The sequence below is a fragment of the Leucopleurus acutus genome, assembly GCF_964270905.1.
Source record: "Leucopleurus acutus genome assembly, chromosome: 20".
In the NCBI taxonomy this organism is placed as follows: domain Eukaryota; kingdom Metazoa; phylum Chordata; class Mammalia; order Artiodactyla; family Delphinidae; genus Leucopleurus; species Leucopleurus acutus.
The window spans coordinates 27704676-27727469 of NC_139162.1; the positions used below are offsets into that span (position 1 = coordinate 27704676).

The 22794-nt window shown below is 39.6% G+C and overlaps 1 protein-coding gene across 1 annotated transcript in view; it reads right to left on the reverse strand.

Annotated features, from left to right (window-relative positions):
- The window catches only part of RSPRY1 (ring finger and SPRY domain containing 1), a 46550-nt gene that overhangs the window by 10092 nt on the left and 13664 nt on the right, over nt 1-22794 (reverse strand). The window contains exons 2-11 of the mRNA XM_082862758.1: nt 21929-22430; nt 17510-17562; nt 16711-16823; nt 15294-15420; nt 14438-14496; nt 12475-12541; nt 11405-11536; nt 10385-10500; nt 9066-9209; nt 4268-4379 (exon numbers count right to left, since the gene is read on the reverse strand). Coding sequence (XP_082718884.1) covers nt 4268-4379; nt 9066-9209; nt 10385-10500; nt 11405-11536; nt 12475-12541; nt 14438-14496; nt 15294-15420; nt 16711-16823; nt 17510-17562; nt 21929-22275 — 1270 coding nt within the window. The 5' untranslated portion in view covers nt 22276-22430. The remainder of the gene's footprint in view (nt 1-4267; nt 4380-9065; nt 9210-10384; nt 10501-11404; nt 11537-12474; nt 12542-14437; nt 14497-15293; nt 15421-16710; nt 16824-17509; nt 17563-21928; nt 22431-22794) is intronic.

Sequence of the window (22794 nt, forward strand, 5' to 3'; positions counted from 1 at the left end):
GACTCTGTGCTTTCACTGCCGAGGGCAAGGGTTCAATCCCTGGTCTGGGAACTAAGATCCTGCAAGCTGTGAGGCACAGCCAAAAAAACAAAACAAAACAAAACTGTCTGACATAACAACTGCCCCCAAACATGTTTTTTTTTTAAAGCTTCATATTCACTCATAAAGTTTTTGCTTTTTTTTTTTTTTTGCGGTACATGGGCCTCTCACTGTTGTGGCCTCTCCCGCCGCGGAGCACAGGCTCCGGACGCGCAGTCCCAGCGGCCATGGCTCACGGGCCCAGCCGCTCCGCGGCATGTAGGATCCTCCCGGACCACGGCACGAACCCATGTGCCCTGCATCGTCAGGCGGACTCTCAACCACTGCGCCACCAGGGAAGCCCAAGTTTTTGCTTTTTAAAATGTCAAAGGGACTTCCCTGGTGGCACAGTGGTTAAGAATCTGTCTGCCAACACAGGGGATATGGGTTTGATCCCTGGTTTGGGAACAGCCCACGTGCCACAACTACTGAAGCCTGTACGCCTAGAGCCTTTGCTCTGCAACAGGGAAGCCATCGCAATGAGAAGTGCACGCACCACAATGAAGAGTAGCTCCCGCTCACTGCAACTAGAGAAAGCCCGAACGCAACAAAAAAGACCCAATGCAGCCAAAAATAAATAAATAAAAAATAAATTTATAAAAATAAATAAATGGTCAAAGATAAATACATGAAATTATAAAGTAATGACAAGAAAAATTGACCCTCAGTGGTACTGGAGGAAAATCTGGCAATATATGGCAAAAGCCTTGAAATTCTATATACCCTTTGCCAGAGAAGATTCATTTCTAAGGATTTATCCTGAGAAAATCCAGAATGGTTTATAATTTTTTTATAATAATAATTTTAAAAGGCAAAAATGTAACTTCCAACCTTGAGGCATTGATTAATATAGTACTATTATATAATGGAATATTGAAAAGCCATTAAAAACAATGTTATTTAATAACCTGGAAAGCTGTTCAAGGCATAGTAAGTGTAACAACAAAAAATATACACCATACACAAAAATAAACTCAAAATGGATTAAAGACCTAAATGTAATGCCGGATACTATAAAACTCTTAGGGGAAAACATGGGCAGAACACTTTTTCACATAAATCGCAGCAAGATCTTTTTTGATCCACCTCCTAGAGTAATGAAAATAAAAACAAACAAATGGGACCTAATTAAACTTAAAAGCTCTTGCACAGCAAAGGAAACCATAAACAAAATGAAAAGACAACCCTCAGAATGGGAGAAAATATTTGCAAACAAAGCAACCAACAAGGGATTAATCTCCGAAATATACAAACAGCTCATGCAGCTCAATATCAAAAAAACAAAACAACCCAATTAAAAAATGGGTGGAAGATCTAAATCGACATTTCTCCAAAGAAGACATACACATGGCTAAAAAGCACATGAAAAGATGCTTTGGGCTTCCCTGGTGGCACAGTGGTTGAGAGTCCGCCTGCCGATACAGGGGACACGGGTTTCTGTCCCGGTCCAGGATGATCCCACATACCGCGGAGCGGCTGGGCCCGTTAGCCATGGCTGCTGAGCCTGCGCATCCGGAGCCTGTGCTCCGCAACGGGAGAGGCCACAACAGTGAGAGGCCCGCGTACCGCAAAAAAAAAAGCTCAACATCACTAATTATTAGAGAAATGCAAATCAAAACTACAATGAAGTAAGAACTCACACCAGTTAGAACGGCCATCATCAAAAAATATACAAACAATAAATGTTGGAGAGGGTGGGGAGAAAAGGGAATCTTCCTACACTTTTGGTGGGAATGTAAATTGGTACAGGCACTATGAAGAACGGTATGGAGGTTCCATAAAAAACTAAAAATAGAGCTACCATATGATCCAGCAATCCCACTCCTGGGCATATATCAGGAGAAAACCATAATTTGAGAAGATACATGCATCCCAATGTTCACTGCAGCTCTATTTACAGTAGTCAGGACATGGAAACAACCTAAATGTCCATCAACAGAGGAATGGATAAAAAGGATGTGGTGCATATATACAATGTAATATTATTCAGCCATAAAAAAGAATGAAATAATGCCATTTGCAGCAACATGGATGGACCTAGAGATTGTCATACTGAGTGATGTAAGTCAGACAGAGAAAGACAAATATCACACGATATCGCTTATATGTGGAGTCTAAAGTAAGGGTACAAATGAACTTATCTACAAAACAGAAATAGAGTTATAGATGTAGAAAACAAACTTATGGTTACCAGGGGGTAAGGGCAGGGGAGGGACAAATTGGGAGATTGGGATTGACACATACACACTACTATATATAAAATAGATAACTAATAAGGACCTACTGTATAGCACAGGGAACTCTACTCAGTACTCTCTAATGGCCTATATGGGAAAAGAATCTAAAAAAGAGTGGATATATGTATATGTATAACTGATTTGCTTTGCTGTACATCTGAAACTAACACAACATTGTAAATCAACTATACTCCAATAAAAATTTTAAAAAAATGTTAAAGGTAAATTAATAAAAAAAATACATATCTATATATACACACCAGATTGTGTTTTAAAGAAATCTCTGGATGGAGGAATTACATGAGATTTTGGTTTCATTTGCTTTTTACCCCTATTTTCCAAATTTTATAATAAACTTAAGAAATCTTTTAAAAAATCATTTAAAAAACAAACAAGACAGTCTTTGCAGACAGTACCTCTATCTTAATGCTTTGTTAAATGAAGAAGTGTTGGGACTTCCCTGGTGGCGCAGTGGTTAAGAATCCGCCTGCCAATGCAGGGGACATGGGTTCGATCTCTGGTCAGGGAAGATCCCACATGCTGCAGAGCAACTAAACCAGTGTGCCACAAACTACTGAGTCTGCGGTCTAGAGCCCGCAAGCCACAACTACTGAGCCCACGTGCCACAACTACTGAAGCCCATGTGCTTAGAGCCCGTGCTCCGCAACAAGAGGAGCCACCACAATGAGAAGGCTGCGCGCACTGCAATGAAGAGTAGCCCCCGCTCACCGCAACTAGAGAAAGCCTGTGCGCAGCAACGAAGACCCAACACAGACAAAAATAAATAAATTTATAACGATAACAAAAAAATATCAGAAAAGTATTTTTTAAAAAAATGAAGAAGTGTTATGTTCCTTTAACCTGCAAACCCTTAAAATGAGGGCTTATGTGGGCTTTGCAGGTTTTTTCCTTTCCACACTATTAGTTAATTGAGAAGCTGTCCCCTCACAGCAAGGGTCAAATTCCTGCTCTCTTAGCATGCCTGAAAATTCAGTTTACATCTATAATGCTGATTGTGGCAGGAAACAGAGAGAGGGCAGCTTGGAGAAGAAGCTGGGCTATATCCCCCATCTAGCTCCAATGCTGGGAATAAAATTTTTCCGGAGGTTCCATCCCCTACCATATGACTCTATATCTTCAGAACAAGGCAGTGCACCAGGAGGCCCCTTGAGAATACTACCCTCTGGTGCAGTGGTGCTGAAGCAGGGAAGCCCTGTTTTCACTGTATTTAGTTGGGGGTAAACACTCACCTTAAATTTTTTGGTATAAGTGTTTAACAAATCAACTGTGGCTCTAACTATGCTGTTTGAATCTTTCATTAATAAATGTTTTCATGGGTCTAGGGCATTTAATATTGCAAAGCAGTTGGGAAAAAAAACTGAATTGGGCAAAAATGATCATGCTGTTGATAAGATATATTCTTGCTAAAATCCTAGAGCCTTGATTGAGAGTCCTGGCCCTGCAGCATCCTGAGCCTGATGTCTGGAGAAATGAGGCTGGGCAGAAGTGTTTGAGGCTAACAGTACTCAAGTCATCTTTAAAAGCTGCCCTAGAGAGCCCCGGAATGTGTCCACTGAATAGTGCCAATTCTCTGAAAATAACCTTATTTTATTGGCATTACAATTTCAGTGTCCTCAATATCTCCATGGCTGCTTTGATTTAAGACATATACCCAGAGAGGAAACTAGAATTCATATTAATCTTAAAATGATCATTTCCCCACTAAATTAAGAATTTTATAGTCTGAAATGTGTTGCTAAAGGAAGGGCTCCATCAGAGGTGAATATCAGGAGTACGGTTCACATCTATGGTAGGGGATACAAAAGCTAATATCCCTTTTCACATTTACTCTTTTTCCATTAAAAGATTTTAAAGCCTAACATAATAAATGCCTCATCATAACCAGATGTCTTAACCTAATTAATAAATTCATGATGAAGAGGAATGAATACCTTCTTTCCAGCAGGGGTGTTGGTGAGGCTTACTTCTGGCGTTGTACCAAATCAGCTGCCTGCAGCCATCGTATGCACAGGAGTATTCGTCGTCCCCAATGCCGTAGCCTTCCTGGAGGGAGAGAGGGCCCAGAAGATTAGCAAGGTTCTGCCTGCTGTGTTCCATTAACCTGGTGGCTAGAATTCTAAGCTTTTTGGATGAAAGGAGAGAGGCTACAGTTCTTGGAAGATACCAAAATTCTGACATAGAGTCAGAATAGAGTGTGACTTCACCAACAAATTTTTCCCAAGTTTCACATCTGTTAGTTCATTTAATTCTCATGAACCACCTTAAGGCTGGTGGTATTATATTCCATCTTAAGAGGAAATAAGGCTCAGAGAAGTCAACCAGCTTGCCCAAGGACATGTTACTAAAAAAGTCAAGTTTGGACCCTGCAATTTTCTGATTCCAAGGCTGGTGTGGGCAAACACCTTTCTTTCATGTAGTACACTTCAAAACACCCACATGCTCAGAGATTTCAAAACTGGAGACAACAGAAGGTTATAGTGGGTAATCAGCTAACAGGTATTCTGAGATATCTGAACATCACACAGGTCCTTGGCAGCTTCTTTTATTAGTCCCTGCCTTTTAATTATTTCACAATTATTTTATTGTTAACATAAAAGGGGAGGTGGGATCTTAAGAAATTATTTTGAGCACTTATAAGAAGAAAATAGAAAATACAGAGGAAACATGCAGATCAGACAACTGCTATCTTTAAGGCTCAATGGTGAAAGATTATAGTGGAGAAAGGCATTGAAAATGTGGGCTGAATCCAAGTAAGATCTCAGATCCTGGTGATGGTCTGCTTATTCTATGCGACAATGCAGTGAGGAGATAGATTGGAAAAAGGGCTCCAAGATGCTTCTTGACTACTCGGACCACAACATACTGAATTCGGATGAGTGTTCTCCAAAGTGAGGCTTCTGAATTAGCTTCTGAATGCACTATTCAGACTACTCAAGAGTTAAATGAGCTTGCATAAGTTCTCAGCCTAAGGCCGAGAAGATATTCACCAGTCTATTAGAAAAAACACCTTGCTATTCCTTTCAAAGCCTGAACAAATAAGTAAAAACTTACTTTTTATTTGTGGAGTGTTGGGGCATAGGCAAAAGGCAAGCAATTCTTTTCTATCTTTCCTTTCTAATGTCCTAGGAAGTCCTCCACTGAACACTTGAAAGAAATTCCTAGAAGATTCCCAGCCACCAAGAATTGGTTAAGAGCAGACTTTACCATGCAATGTCTTCTATGCCTGGATGAATTTCACAGTAATGTGGCATTTGGAGACAGAGGGGGAACTCTAATCGTTTTAACCACAGATCAACTTCTACAGGCTAAGAAGTAGGTGCCTCTGCTAAGCAGAGATACACTTTAAAAAGCCCTTTGAGCTCACATACCAAAGAACAGTCCAGATGTACTACACCCTCTTTCAACGTGAAAACATTCCCAGTGGAACTATAACTATGGTCTCCATCAGCTGAGGCAGACAAATGAGAGAACAGTGTAGCTAGCTTGGTACTTGGGGTGATTATTTTGATCTGTATGTTCTGGTTACGTATACTTTAGTAATGGCAACATTAATAAAAACAAACAACAAAAAAGCATTTATCCACAGTTTGTTGTTTACAGAATATATTGACTCCTTCCCTATGTGGTGGACACCATCCTTTCTTCTGCTGTCCAGTATCCCTACTACTTCCTGCTATGGGAAATGTAATGAAGATACAATGTCCTGCCTCCTGCTCTGGAGATGGAGGGGTAAGATGTGACCTTGGCCAACCGGACCCTCCCATCAGACACCTAGTGTCTGTGACCCCACATGGAGGAATGGTTAGGACCTTTGTGGCAGCAGTGTTGGCATCCTAGTCCCTAAAACACTGGCTGTCGTACTTCCTGTGTCTTGGCCTCTGATGCTGCCTTGGAGCCTGTCTGGTTCTCAAACCCCTCAATAGTCTGGGAGCTCCCAATAGGCTTCCAAGTCATTCTTTTTCTGTTTAAGATAGCAGAGTCATTTTCTCCATGGCAAGAGGCTTCAACAGGGAAAGAAGCACGGGCTGCCTTGACCAGGGTTTGAATTCTTCGCCAGCAGTTGGAAGCTAGGTGACTTTGGGCAAGTTTCTAAATTAATTTCTTTGAACTTCATTCTCATCTCTAAATGGGAGAATAATACCTTCCCAAACTCTCAAAAAGATTAGAGATGAGTATGTGAAAGACCTGTCACATGGCAGATGCTCATGAAAAGGCAAAAGATATTTTAGATAAGTCAAAATGCACCCTTGGAGACTTGCTCCTCCCAAACCCCCATAAATATATACAAGATAACGATTCTCTAAGTGACCCGAACAAGAACTATCCTTTAGCTTCTCACATTAATGATCTATGTCCAAGCCCAACACTTTGACCATCTTTTCAAAACCGAAGCCCAAGCAGTAGGAGTTAAAATAAGTCTATGAACAGACTTCAAAGTTTTAGAAACTGCATGTATTCTAGGAATGACTTATTCCATAAAACCACACCCTATCTGTACAGGCAAAAGGATTCAGAATCACCAGAACAATGTCCATGTGAAGCAAAGTTGTAAGTATGGCAACATCATTAAAATCCTACATTTGGGGAAAGATACATCAGACTTCACCAACCAGTACTTGAATCAGGGAAAAATGTTTCATTTTTGTTTTTTAAAGAAAGAAATTAAGTCTATCAAGCAATCTGGAGGGTAGGAAGATAGTATGTTAAGCCTCTTAACTTGAGAAGCCAAAGTTTTTGCAACTATATGGCAGAAATTAGTTTCACCCATCAGATAAAATGATCCAGCTTCATTGGCCACTAAAAAAAAACAATCTGCAACATTCAGTCTCAAATATACTACACTCAGACCTGTAGTGTGCTGCCAAATTAGGAGAGGCACATTTTATATCGAAGCTTTCTCCCGAGAGGATTCCACATTTCTTCTAGTTCCCAAACAAATCTTTACTTCCAAATGAGACTAGCGACTTCTCTGAGACTCTCTCAATTTTCAAATGCAAAGAACACAACTATTGTAGAATAGGAAGGGGACTGAATTCTAGTCCTAGTTTCTTTTTGTCCCAGTCTTAGTCTCAGTTTTCTCATCTGTGAAATGGAAACTGTGACAGTAAAAACTGTTGTGGGAATCGGATGATAGGCTCTAAAATGAAGGTGCTCTGGAAATTAAGATTTTTTTTTAACTCCTAAAAAATCCTCTTGAGGACATCATTTGGGGCAGGCTGTCAGTGTAACTGATACTGTCTTCTTTAAATTAGTGCCCAAGTTGGGCACTAAAAGACTAACTGGCATCGTTCTCCAGACCCACTTACTTCTGACTACATGGTGTCACAAAAAAGCCCCATTCTTCCAGGTTTTAATTAAGGCCTAGAGGACTAGGAGGCGCCGCATCAGGGAAGGTTCCCAACAAAGCAATGGCAGACTGGGGTCCAGTTTTCCATCCTGGACAAAAATCCAGACCTGACCTCTCCCTGGGCCCTCTTCCTCCAATTTGTCTCTTTCCAGCAAGGAGTTTAGTAAAATGCCATGAACAATTCCAGGATGCTGTACAGCCTTGTTGAAAGGGCACTTTAGAAACTAGCTGTATGGGATGGGAGGCTATTATTTAGATTAACATAAAAAAAAAAATCTAAGGGACTTTTCCCAGCTCAAAGGGTAAAAATCATATGTCCACAAAATATTCCTGATCAAAACTGGATTAATTCCAAACAGCTTATAATATGACTATGAGAGGAAAGCCGATTGGGTTGGGCATTAGAAGGGTATAAAGTGACAAGAAATTAACATTCGTAGGAAAGCGAAGAACCCCAACCTCTCACACCCAGGTAGAGGCAGCCCAATTCTGCTTCCTCTAGTGGACTTAATTTTCCCTTATAAATTACAGCTTTGTCTAGCAAAAGATAAATACTGAATACTGAAAACAAATGTGCCTACTAATTATAAGGTAAAAGTAAGAGGAGTCAAGACAACATTTAGTATTTTATGAAAGGAACAGAAGTCCTACGAAGTTCCTAAAGCTTAAACGCAAGGTAAAAACCATCACTGGACCCAATATAAAAACTGAGCCAAACATGTGGCTGGGGCTGGAGCAGAGCCTAAAAAGAAAAAGAGGGGCTTCCCTGGTGGCACAGTGGTTAAGAATCCGCCTGCCAGTGCAGGGGACATGGGTTCAAGCCCTGGTCTGGGAAGATCCCACATGCCATGGAGCAACTAAGCCTGTGCACCACAGCTACTGAGCCTGCGCTCTACAGCCTGCGAGCCACAACTATTGAAGCCTGTGCGCCACAACTACTGAAGCCCGTGTGCCACAACTACTGAAGCCCACACACCTAGAGCCTGTGCTCCACAGCAAGAGGAGCCACCCCAACGAAGAGTAGCGCCCCCCCGCTGCAACTAGAGAAAAGCCCACGCGCAGCAACAAAGACCCAATGCAGCCAAAAACAAAATAAATTAATTAATTAAAAAAAAAAAGAGGAAAAAGAGCACATCTAAACTCTGGGTGGAAGATTAACATGAACTTAAAACTTGAGGGGAAAAAAACAGCTGACGGGCAATTTCACCTGTGTTTTCCTATTTCTAAATCAGTTTAGAAAACCACTGTTAGGGATTTGGCACCATGTGATTCAGCCCAAGGAACGATTATTGTGCAAAACTATCTGAAAAATGAGTATCCGCCACCCACTCGCCAAAAAAACTGCTGCTGCTCTCATCCACACAGGTCTCCAAGGTACTCACATGATTGAGAAACTTGCTGTCTCGTGTGGCCCAGCCGATCTGCATGACACCAGAAGTGACCACTGTTACTTCGTAGTACCACACCCCAGCATCCACACAAAAGGTGCAGCGCACACTTTCAAAAGAAGAGGCATCACAGCGAGCCTGGCAAAATCAAAGAGCATGGAAGTCCACCATCAATGCCTGAAGACCACCAGAGATAACCAACGGCTCAGAAGGTAGAATCTATTCTTCCTCATTAAAGCTCCTGGTGGACTACTGTCTTCTTCCCTGTGCATTCTCAGTGACAAAAAGTACAAAACCGAAGGAAGGACACTCTATTTTATAGTTTAATTTCCAGGGAGTTCCAGATTGAAAGGATTGGAAGATCTCAAAGTAAGAATTAGTGAAGGCTACTGGCTTCATTTTTAAGTACTTACAGAGCTTTGCTCTGATAGTAGAATCTTTTCCAAATGCATAAACATTGTACTTGTTAGGGAGGGAGATGAGGGAGAGAAGGATATTGAAGTGTATTAGATGGAGTACCTAAAAATAATCTGAAGCAGAAAACTACATAAAGCATTTGGCAAAAAGATGTAAGATCAAAGAACCTATTTGCAGCCATTCTTCAACGGCTCTTTAATCTTGACATGTCTAGTGCCTAACGGTACCTTCCTGTATATAAGCGGCTCTTTCATTAACCTTCACCCCCAAATCAGCAACATTTTCAACATAAAGGGAGAAGGTGAAGCTCTAGACTGAATACAATTGGTTATGCAGGGATTTAAAAAAAGGAAGGGCCGGGCTTCCCTGGTGGCACAGTGGTTGAGAGTTCGCCTGCCGATGCAGGGGACACGGGTTCGTGCCCCGGTCCGGGAAGATCCCACGTGCCACGGAGCGGCTGGGCCCGTGGGCCGTGGCCGCTGGGCCTGCGCGTCCGGAGCCTGTACTCCGCAACGGGAGAGGCCACAACAGTAAGAGGCCCGCATACTGCAAAAAAAAACAACAAAAAAAAACCAACAAAAAAAAAAGGAAGGGCCTCTTTTAGAAACACTAGTCTTTGTACCTTTAACTGCCTAAAATGGCAGAGATGAAAATCAGACATATTTAAACCAGTCAATAAACATTATAGCATGTACTATATGTATAGGACCATGTTAGATATGAAAGAGTAAATAATATCCCAAACACGCTCTCTCCCACCACTTCTACCTCTAAACACTCTTTGCGTATGTAGAAAATTTCCATCTATTTTGCAAGGATTGCTTTTGTTCAGAACCAGGGCAGGAAAATGAGGACAAGATTTTCTCCCCAGAATGGTCCATCTATGGAAGCTTTACCTCCAAGCCATGAGGCGAGATCTTCAGGTACTCACTGACATCGTTGCTATTTAGCATGGCCTTAATGCTATTCAAGTCCACTTTCTCATAGGTCAGCTGCCTACCTTCTTTTAAAACTGCAAAAGAAAAAGTGGGCACATTTCTAAGGCAGGCTGTTGTGGAGAAAAAAGCTACTGTCATCGCTAGTTGCCATTCTAGTTAAGAAGTGGAGGTGCTCATAAATGGCAGAATTGATAGACTTATAACCTTAACTTTGCTGCTACACTGCCATATGAAGATTAATTAAGCAAATGCTAGTAAAAGCAGCACTGCTAGGTTTATATTTCTGTTCCCTATAGTCATTATTTTGCATGCAGCAAAATCCAAATGGTACTTTTTCAGAATTATTCTTTAACTGGCACTACACAGGCTGGGCACTGAGCTACTCCCCATAATGCTGCAGTAGGAGCAGAGGGGTCACATGTCCAACTGTGCTTTCGCACAGTGCTACCTGTGGGAGGGGGAGTGAGGATAGAGCAGTAATATAGTTTTAGTTCTTGCAGCTCTTGGAGGAGAAAAAGAAAAGTTGGGAGCAACTCTCACGGTATAGGTAAGACATGACTTGAGTTTTGAAGAGCAAAGTTGGGACAAAGAGAAGAGTAAAGAGGGAATTCCAAGTGAGGGGAACATGCCCAGGGGTAGGAATGATTGGGAACTGCTTGTAGGACAGTGAGAAGAGTTTGTGTTGGAAAGAGTTGATTAGACAGTAGCATCTGATTAATGGCCTGGATGCAGGAGGAAACAGGGGACCAGTAAAAGTTTTCGAACAGGAGAGTGCTGCAATTAGAAGCATTCCATCTAATAGTCTGAAGAGTCCCTAGACTCTTTACTTTACTGCTAGAATATAGCCAACCCACCAGTAGAGGACCTTATATGGAAAAACTCACACTCACTGTCACAAAATAAAGACCTGTGATCCTATTTAAGAAGTGGATTTGGAAATGAAAACAGGCATTTTAATACAGGACAACTCCTACTTACAGAGATTGTCTAAGCTCCACTGGGCACAGAAACCAACTTGACGTTTCAGATAATCAGGATCATCAGCCCAGGACTCTAACGTGACAAGCCGGTCACTAATACTGGATTCAGATATAGTCAATTTATTTTCACCTGTTGGGAAGACATAAACCTTAAATTAACCATGAAAGAGTAGGATGATTTACTGGGTAGATTAATGGAGGGAAAGAGTGAGGAGAGACAATTAGAGAATCTGGAAACTATAATAATGACAAAGCCCAAGAGCTCTATTTTCTAGAAAGTAGCAATATGATCACTAAATTTTTAGCTATAAAAAGTGGGTAATCACGGTCACCAAGTTTTGATTCTTTATATATATATATATATATATATTTCTTTTTTAACATCTTTATTGGAGTATAATTGCTTTACAATGGTGTGTCAGTTTCTGCTGTATAACAAAGTGAATCAGCTATACGTATACATATATCCCCATATCCCCTCCCTCTTGCGTCTCCCTCCCACCCTCCCTATCCCACCCCTCTAGGTGGTCACAAAGCATCAAGCTGATCTCCCTGTGTTATGTGGCTGCTTCCCACTAGCTATCTGTTTTACATTTGGTAGTGTATATATGTCCATGCCACTCTCTCACTTCGTCCCAGCTTACCCTTCCCCCTCCCCGTGTCCTCAAGTCCATTCTCTACATCTGCGTCTTTATTCCTGTCCTGCCCCTAGGTTCTTCAGAACCATTAAGATTTGATTCTTTAGGTGAGAAAACTCTTGCCTTTGTCACTGTTACATCTTACTGGCTTTGAGATGTTTACCCAGACAAATCAGAATGTATGCATGCTTCTTATCTATTTATTTGGCTGTGCCACACGGCTTGAGGGATCTTAGTTCCCCAACCGGGGACTGAACCTGGGGCCACGGCAGTGAACGCCCAGAATCCTAACCACCAGGCCACCAGGGAATTCCCCAGAATGTATGCATGTTTGATGGGGTTCAAAAGCATCAGCTCATCCAGTAACTATGAAAAATAAGATTTTTAACAAGCGATATAGATCATTAATGTAAGAAGTCACTATACCTACTTGTCTGTGCAAACTTTTCCAGTGCGATAAGTGCAAAAAGCATGACTGTGGGGTGGGACTGTAATTTCTGAAAGACAACAAAAGGTAAAAAAAAAAAAAAAAAAATCATTGCCCTGCAGAGGTGGCAAGTTATCAATTTCCTCTTCTTACCCAATGTGTGCTAGATTTTTTTTTGGAGCAGTAGGAGAAGTTTTACTCATTCAAGTCCATGATTATCCATTTGCTAATATTGTTAGTAATAAACCAAGATAGAGTCTCTTAAAACTTATATTATTTTCTTGAAGTTACTGTGTTCATTTATAGATATGGAAATTTCAAAAGTATCTTATTAAATGTACTATGTTATTTTACTTAGTATCATTTATATATTAAAGCTTTGTTAAATAAAATCATGCTGATTCTTATATTCCTTTAAGCAAGCCAAACAGAAGCCCAGAAATATAGCTTAAAAATGGCTTTTTATTCAGAACCCTAAAAGGAGCCATTCATCACTACCAAGTTCCAAATTTATAAATAATGAAATTAACAACTTATGGCTTCATTTTCAACCTGTTCTCTGAAAGGAATTCTACAAATGCTGATGATAGGTGGGATAGAGCAACAAGTGAGCTCTTTCTGTTACATTTAAGTTCATGTCACATGTGTTCACATTTGAAGGAAGGTCTAACTGCTTAACATCATATCTTCTCACAGCCATCCTTCCCCACAGCTATGCTAGGTGCCTGCAAAACAGCTCTAGAACAACAGATGATTTCCACTCACTTTTCTGGTGCCCAACTGGGTTCTGCAGAGCTCATGTAACCATTGCCCTTCCCTGCTGCAAAGCCTGTTTAGCACCCTGCTTCTTGCCACATCCATCCTCATTCCCTCTGTCTGGTTTTTCAGGCCCTGAGCCCTCCCCACCTGGCTACTAAGTCTATGTCCTCCTGTCTCTGAACACTGTCTTCTGATCAGATAATTCTCTGTAATATGCTGGGAACATGGCCATTTCTGGCTCTGGGCTTCTGCCGGTGATGTGCCCTTAGCTAAGAAACCCATTTCTTCCTCCTGTGTGCACAAACAAATCCTAGCCCTGTGGTGTGACCCAGCTGAGGTCCCACCTTCATCAGGAAGTCTGCCTCCCATGACTCCCAGCCCCCTCCACCCGTTTCTCCCACCTCCCAACCACCTTCTCAGAACCCTTGGCACTTGGTCCGAAGGAAGCTATTTTGCCCTTGATCGTATCCTGTCATAAAATGGAGGCTAATTATCTTGTCTGAGTAGTTTTGTTCCCCTAACCAGGAAACTGCTTGAGGGCAAAGGACTGTTAGAGTACTTCTGTATCCCTACAGTGCTTACTTAGCATAGTGTTAAGTGTTTTAAGTACATATCATATAGGTCCTGAAAAAAAGGGTCTTTCAGATTTTGAAATAAGGCCAACGCACAGTAGGCCTGAAAAATAACTTTAAAAAACATAGACCAGTCAAGACTGCAGTCAAGCAGTGTGAGAGATCCGATAGCACAGCCTTGGCAAACCACAAGCTTCACAGACGATATATCAAATACTCAACAATAGTTTTAAGAGCAGTAATGGTGGGAGGGATGGAGGAACAGAGATTTATATACACTGGGAATCTGACCTCACAGTTTTCTGTTGGAATGCTGTGTAATTTTGTTTCCACTGCGGAGGTTCCTACTACCATTTGGCAGACTCTAAGGACGCACACAAAAAAAGCCAATCATAGCACCTATCTTATGACTAAATTTAAAACCAGACCAACTCAGCTGTTTTTGCTTGCAATAAATTCCTATCCTGCCCTTACTTTTTTTTAAACACAGGAAGGAATAGATAAACACTCAGGAAACACCTGCAAATAAAATTTATAGCTGATTCCATTCTCTGTGCCAGTGGCTAAGTGGGCAATTTTAGAAAAATGCACAATTCTAGATGACTAAGAATAACTAGCTTTGATGTCTCACTTACCAGACACTGTAGCAAATATTCCAGTATTCCTGGGCTAAGTAAACCTATACTTGCAGGACCTAGATGAATACAACAAACACTGGATATAATTAAATGTGTTACATTATTTTGAATTTGTAAGTAATACCAATAAAATTGTAGAGCTCTTTTACAAAGTACTCTCATGTGCATTATCTTATTCAAGCCTCCTGCTTAAGGCAGGGAATAGTACTATCCCCATTTCACAGTTGAGCAACTGAGCCCACTCCTGAGACACACTCCTGAAGTGACTTACTCCAGGGCACTTGGGGAGCACATGGTAGAGGTTGAACCAATACCCATGTTTTGATTTCTAATCCATTGTTTCTTCCACCATAAATGATGCAACTAGCTGGGTTATTCACCTATACTTTGATGTTAACTTTCGTAAAATGGGTAACATTCACAGACAAGTAAAAAATCTGCTTGTCTTCTCAGGAATTGCTCCAATTTAAAGTTCCTTTTCTTCTTCCCCTACCAAATATGTCTCTATTGCCTAGCTAAACTTTATAAAGTGTGTGTATATGTATATTACATATTACATATAATCTTTATCATATGAGCTTAGCCTTTTCTCTTATTTTTAATTTTAAAGCAAATAAGGAAAACTTTTTCTTTTAAATTTCCCTCTGAAAGTCCTCAAAGCTACATTAGTTTGCATTTACCTCTGTGGCCTTGAGTAATTTTTTTCCAGTTAGACCCTGTTGCTCAATTTTATTTTATTTTTTTAGAGACACGTCTTTGTGGTAAAGCAGGTTTGATCAAAGACCTGCAGTGCCATCTTCCCCTTGATGTTAAACAACTTAAGATCTTCCTTGATGGAGCTTCCCAGAGTTACCTGCTAGTTTCTCAGCCAAGCAGCCTAGGACTGCAGATGTGTTCCTGTGTTTGGCAGGATGACCTGAGTCCTGGCAAGCTACTTCTCCATTTAAGTTGAGAATTTCAGTCAATTTCTGGAGTGCATCCTAAAAACAAAAATGTACAAACGGATTTGATAAATGTATTACTTAAGTTTTTTTTCCTCAAGGTAATTCTTTGACACAAAAGCAATAACCACGTGTTAAATCAACTCAGAATGACCATACAAAAATGATATAAAATAGTCACAGGATACCATTATTTTTTTAATTTTTATTTTATTTAATTAATTAATTAATTTATTTTTGTTTTTTGCGGTACACGGGCCTCTCACTGTGTGGCCTCTCCTGTTGCGGAGCACAGGCTCCAGACACACAGGCTCCGCGGCCAAGGCTCACAGGCCCAGCCGCTCCGCGGTATGTGGGATCCTCCCAGACCGGGGCACGAACCTGTGTCCCCTGCATCGGCAGACGGACTCTCAACCACTGCGCCACCAGGGAAGCCCAGGATACCATTATTGATGAGAAATATTATTTGATCAACCTGAAAGTTTTCTTAAATGAATTGCTAGATTCCATTTCATTCAAAATGTACCAGTTGTATCAAATATATGCTATATACTCGAGTCGTTAAACAGACTAAGTCCACCCAAATGCCAGTATGATTGATAACAATAGGGCCTAGTGATACTAAAGTAAAAAGTTTCTTACAAAACTTTTTTTTTATCAATCAAGAACAAATATCACCAGAATTTTAAAGGCAAAGACTTTAAAAGACTAGGCAAAGGTCAATTCACCAGTGACAAGGCCAAAGACTTTTCCCTCTGTCCATGTTTTCCATGTTAGGCCCAAATGTCTGAGGCTTTAAACAAATGAAAGATGCCAGAATCCAAAATTTTAAAAAAAGGATTCCATAGACCATATGGAATAAGGCAATGAAAGTTAGATACTTTCAGTCTACATAAGGGATAATCAAAGTTATGCCGATATTTAATATGTTTAAGACTCAAAAGTACTTTTGGTATAACAGTGTTTTCTCTTAATAGAAAATGTTTAAAAAACTTTTGTTATGAGGAAATTGTTTGGAGAGAGATAAGAAAATCAGCTTAGCAACTGAACATTCTTTTCTAGTTTCAAAGATTGCCATTTCAGATATAAATGCTTCCAATTTTAACACTTTTAAAATTTTAAACTAAAGTTTTAGAGTAAGCTATTGACAGAAAGAGGATGTAGCAATTTATTAGTAATAAAAAACAAGTTTACATAATGAAATTAACATTAAATAAAACAGACCCAAAATATATAAAAAGAAATGCATTATATCAAATGTTCTTTGTGGTCATTCATCCTGTGTTTAAGCGGAGATGTCAGTTTCATAAAAGATAAGTATTAACTTACTTTAGTGGGCAATGGACATTCATCTAGTAATAATGTTATAACAGCTGGTCCCAGTGGATCTTCCAATGGAATAACTCTAATTAAAGACTGTACAACGTCCAGCCATCCTTCATCTAGGAGCAAATCAAGAAGATTATACGATGGAGCCATATTTTAAAAATGTGAATATATAACTTACAACACAAGATGACTTCACATTAAAATAGAAACACTCTTGGAAAACGGAAACATCCTATAGCTTTTAAGCAGCTAGTATTTGGCATGGACATGGTCATCAACTGCTAGTCATCACAGTAGAGACAAAGAATTCTAACTTACAGGAGTCTGGTGATTTGGGGGTATCTTTATTTGAACAACATTTAAGCTATGGTTCTGGGTTCTCAAATTATGATTAAATAGTTTCCAGCATCTTATTTATGACATAGGAGTTAACTGAGAAGATTAAGTATCTGAAACAGTTGGCTCTATTTTCAGAATGACATTTAGGAAATTGAGGGACAAAAAAATTATCCTCCCCATTCTAGAAGAGTTATAGTCGAAGATCTGTCAATGCCAAAAATAATTTTATTGTAATAATTTTAGTGAGATAAAACCATTACTGAAATATGCAGCATATACTCAGGATATAATACAGTGCTTATTAATTATTGTCCTTATACAAGAAAATTTCCATAGACTAGGGGTTTTTTTCTTCATCATATGTGTTAAGTATTTTTGAAGTCTTTTATTAAAAAAAAAAAGTGGCTACACTTCTTCATGATCATTAATTAGGAAGTATTTTAAAAAACTTTAAAAATACCTGTTTCTGCCATTTCGTGCAATGTAATCATTGAATAGGGAGGTTCCTGATCACTGAAAAACAAACATTCAAAACATTAAACTTGAAGAAATGAGAAATGACAATTTCAAATAAAAGTTCAAACTGGAAGTGTGGGGGTAGGAAGAGAAAGAAATGTACATTAGTGAGCGTAGAGAAAGAGATGGAGGAGACAACCAGAGCTATAATCTATAAGGACAAACGCACACCACGTGTGCTCATTTCCAAGGTTACTGTCTATGATGGCCCACAAATAAAATGGGCAAAAGGGCACATGAAAGGACCACCATGTAGCCTGAAGTCAAAGCATGGGACTAATACTGGAGCCCAGAGCCCACTTTCAGCTTTACCTCTAGTGGCCCAATGCCAATAGAGACAAGCCAGGGAGGACAACATCATCTTCCTCACATGTACCTCAAACAATCACCAGGAATGGAGATGACAATCCCAAATGAGGACTTACAGAAGCAAGGGCTTATGTAACATCTTCATTTTTAAGTGTTCTTCTGGTAAATATCACTATGTGCTTAAACTTCATAAAATGGTGTTAGAAGAAAAAGAAACCAAACTTAAGCTACTTAATCTTCTAGTCACTGCTCTAAAATGGCATTTTCCCCTTAAATCAGTGGACTTTCAAACTGTGATCTCAGGAATCCAAGGAGGTGCTTTAGGGGAACTTTTTTTTTTTTTGCTGTATGTGGGCCTCTCACTGTTGTGGCCTCTCCTATTGCAGAACACAGGCTCCGGACACGCAGGCTCAGCGGCCATGGCTAACGGGCCCAGCCGCTCCGCGGCATGTGGGATCTTCCCGGACCAGGGCACGAACCCGTGTCCCCTACATTGTCAGGCGGACTCTCATCCACTGCGCCACCAGGGACCCTAGGGGAACTTTTAATAATGAATGAAATATTTCCCATCAAACAATGATAATCTAATTATTTAAGGAGTATATTCACCGCTTATTTGTTTACATATTGTGGCTCTCTGTTTCACTGTGAAAAAACCCAAAAACTATTGTCTTCAATCTTTTAATCCTCAGAATAACCTTTCAATATGCGAATTACTAAATTCATTTCAGGTACTCATTAGGTGCCTGTGTTTGACACATCCTGTGCCTTTTCATAATAAGGGAAAATTCTTATTTAAAAGAATTGTCTTAAATGATATAACTAACGGATACAAACGTTGCTCTGGGGCAATCTGGCAATAATGAAATTAAGTATGCATATACTCAACAATGCTAGAGAAGTTATTACACAGGTGCATATGAGGTTATTTGCTGCAATGCTATTTGTAGGAACAAAAAATTTAGAAGTAGTGACCTAAGTGACTGTCACCAGATTATATGATAACAAAATATAGTACTTTTGAGCATACAAAGGAATACTCTGTAGCAGTCAGAAGCAGTTGTAGCTTTATATACAGCAACATAGGTCTCAAATATAATGTTGAGAGAAGTTAAAACCAAACAGACTTCTCTGTTATGTAAAATTTTAAAATCATACACAAAACAATATTTATAAACTTCCTATACAGACATAAACAAACATATGCCAGGCATATTGGAAGAACACACCTTAAATTCAGTAGAATGATTACCTACTGATATTTGGAGGTGGGTGGTAAAAAGGACAATGGGATTAGGGAAGAAGGGCAAACTAATAAAAATATGACAAGATCAGTGACCAACAACGAATATGAGCACCTGAATTCTATACAGACATACTTAAAGGACATACACATCCCTACACTCAAAAAAACAAGATAAAATTCTTTGTGGAACAGAAATAGAGCAGAAACTTCCGGTGGAAGACAAAAGCTAAAGTCATAAGACTACTGGGCTCTGGGTCAAGAACTAGACAGAGGTCACCAGGAGCTTTATGCCTGCAAGGCAGGTAATGGGGACCAAAACCCCACCTGTGCAAGTGATGGAGCAGACTCACCAAATAAAGTGGGAACAGGGTACTGCTCTCAGTGAAAGGAGTTGCAGAGCTCTGAATGATAATCTGAGCTGCAACCGGTATAAATCTGCAAGTCTCTGGTGACAGAAAAAGGCAGAGAAAGCCATGCAGCAGGACCTGGGCTTCTTACAGTAGGATAGGAACTCAGAACCACCACTTTTAGGTTCAGCTGTGGACTGAAGGTCCCTGAGACCCAGATGGAGACAACAAAGGTGACAGAGAGAAAGGGAGAAAAAGACAGGGAACACACACACACACACACACACACACACACACACACACAGAGTGAGGAAAAAAACTTCCATCAGGAGGAGCCTGCAAATTAAAATTCCAAAGTCATGTGAATAACATTAATACCATTAGCAATCTGAGGGTAAAGTTACTACCAAAAAAAAAAAAAGCAAATAATCAAACTTCAAAATGATTTTAAAATAAGTGTATTTCAAATAGCAGGTCTCTCACTATGCCATTAAGAACTGTACTGTCCTCTCAAATCAAGGTCATCCTCTCCTAAGTAACAACGAGAGAGGAGAACAATAAATATAGGTCATTTTATAATTGTGATATCTGCATACACCCTTTTACATATATTCTTACTAAGCCCATCTGTCCTGTCTTTTATGTTTAATTTTAATAGCCTTATAAACTTCGCAGGTTAAGAAATTCTTTTCTTTAGCAGTTTTAAAAAAATAAGCTATGTAACTATGTTTACAAACTGTCTGAACCCCGTTTTGCCATTATATTTTCCAACATGTCCCTTCATACTTGCTCTGCATCTGCCTAATTTTTCCATTCTCAGAAGAGTTTTAACTATAATTCAGTACAAACAGGTTTAAGGTTAAAGTTATTCAAGTGTACACTACTTGCCTCACATAAGTGGATTATGTGCTTTAGCAACAAGTTTTCTTATAATTTGTAATATTTTCCTGAAGCTTGGAATTAAAGCTCCTCCTGCTTTGCCCCCACACTCTCTTAATCACCCTTTTAAAAAATACAGCAAAGTCTATTCTGTACCTGTTTTTCCAATGGGCTTAAATAACACTGCTGTGGTTTACTTCCTTATTTGGGAAGGACAACTTTTCATTACAATTTCACAGCACGTTTTAAATGTCACTGTGAAGAAACTTTACATAACAGCTTCTAGACCCTTGCTTGAATTTAGAGGATGTAAATGGCATAGATGTATATTCAACAGATATTTCCCACAAACATATAAAGATTACATTAAATTAATTCAGGTACCAGAACTACTTCAAAGGCAGGTTTTAGTAAACTTAGGAAGGCCTTTCTGAATTGGTTATGGTGAATATTTGTGAGAACTACCTTCCCCCAGCATGCTCTATGGCAGATAGAAAAATATGCAAAATAAATTTATTTCTATGAGGAAAAAAAAATACCTCAGAATAATATGCACAGGTATACCTTCCTTTATGCTATACTTTCTCAGGAATAAACAAAACTGTGTTTTTATAAATGTGATTATCAAATATTTAGATACTTAAATATATACTAGCTGACCCTGAAGCAAAAAGAACCCAGATAGAACTTTTAAAAAAATACTGTCTTCTATTGAGCAATTGTTACATGCAAGGCACCGTACTAGATGCTTTATATATATTTTATCATGATAATCCTTGTAAGAAAGGTATTATTCTCCTTTTATAGACGAGGAATCTGAGGCTTAAAAGAAGTAATTTACTCAATGTCATGTAGCTAGTTAAGGGGCTGGCCTAGAATTTGAACCTTTGTCCACCATGGTTCTAAAACTTACTCCTAACTACTGTGCTATAGGGTTAAGTTAAAATATTTTTTTCAACTTGAACAATGCCCTTTAATTTCACTGTTATTCAATCTGGGATTTCGTACTTAGACAAAGCAGAGGGGAAAACAAAACAGGTACAGGTGTGTCCTGCAGTTTCTTTTAATTTACAAGCTTCCCAAATGGATCTAAGAGGGCCAACTAAGGGATAAAAAAGAGGGAGAAGGATGAAAACTCTCCTTGACTTAAGTCCTTCCATTGCCAACGGAAGTTGCATGCAGCTATGCTCTTGGTAAAACAACTCATCTTGAATCCCTGGTCAGTGGAGTAGATAGTCAAGCAAGATAAGAGTGAGTCTTCGTGAAACCATTACCTCTTGTAACTTCAACACAAACTCACTCCATACTGACTACGTTCCCTAATAAAGATCATAGCTTTAAATAGTGTTTTCTGCTACAGAAATGTTTACACATTTCCCGACAGGTGTACATGTTGGCAAGTAAAAACATCAAACCTTATAATTTACTCTGCCATCAGAGGAGAAATAAAATATTCTCCCCTTGCCCTATGAGCAACAAGGCTTGGTGAATATATCCTAATGAACGGAAGAAGTCCAAAAGTTATGGCTCCTGGCAGAAGGCTTTTCATTAGATAGGAGGTGACCGTGAGCCAGATACTTACTTATCTACAAGAGTCCGTATGACTGCCAGTGTGTCCAGCACTAGTCCGTCTACATTTTGTTTCTTTCTCCTTGGCTCGTGAGGTCCTCGGCCCCTCCTTGGTGGCCGAACAGGGTCCCGGGGTTGGCTCCTCATGTCAGCAGTGGGTACTGCACTGTCGGCCTGCTGCTGCTGGGTGTCAACGCTGTCTTCTGCTCCACTGTCGTCTCGGCAGATACAGGAATTACCCATGGTAGCAGTGGCACCTCTAGTCCCCAGGAAGCGGGCTATGTGCTCCTCAAGAGTCAACAGCAGACCCTGGCCAAGGCTTCTGCTCGCTAAGAACACAGCCCAACCAAAGATAATCATTTAGATAGTTTTCAGTTTTCCAAGTACTGTTGTCATAATCTGGATTTGAGGAACCTGCATCCTATTTGTTTTTAACAACTGAATGCTGAAGAAAGTTGCAGAGTTGATCTCCAACATTATCAATTACAAGGAATCCTGGTCATCCAGTGGCAGTTCTAAAAGAAAAAATGAAAAGGAAAATGAATAAAAGATTCTCGCCTACTCAATTACTCAAACTTTCCTAGTTTGATATTATAGATATTAGGATTACAGTGAAGAATCATCTTTGGTTTTTTTATAGGTTTCTGACGCAAAGAGGTGTCTTTATATAAGAATTAACAACCAGTGGTTCCTTTCTATCATTATAGTATAAAGATGATTGCTAAACTATATCCTTGTAAACCACAGGAGTTACCATAGATTAAAAAAAAAAAAATCTCTATCAATACAGAAATACAAGAGAAGAATGTGTTCAACTGTTTTAAGGGCTCCTTTTGTGGATTAAAAAAAATGTCTCCTTTCTTAATTTAAGCGTATGAG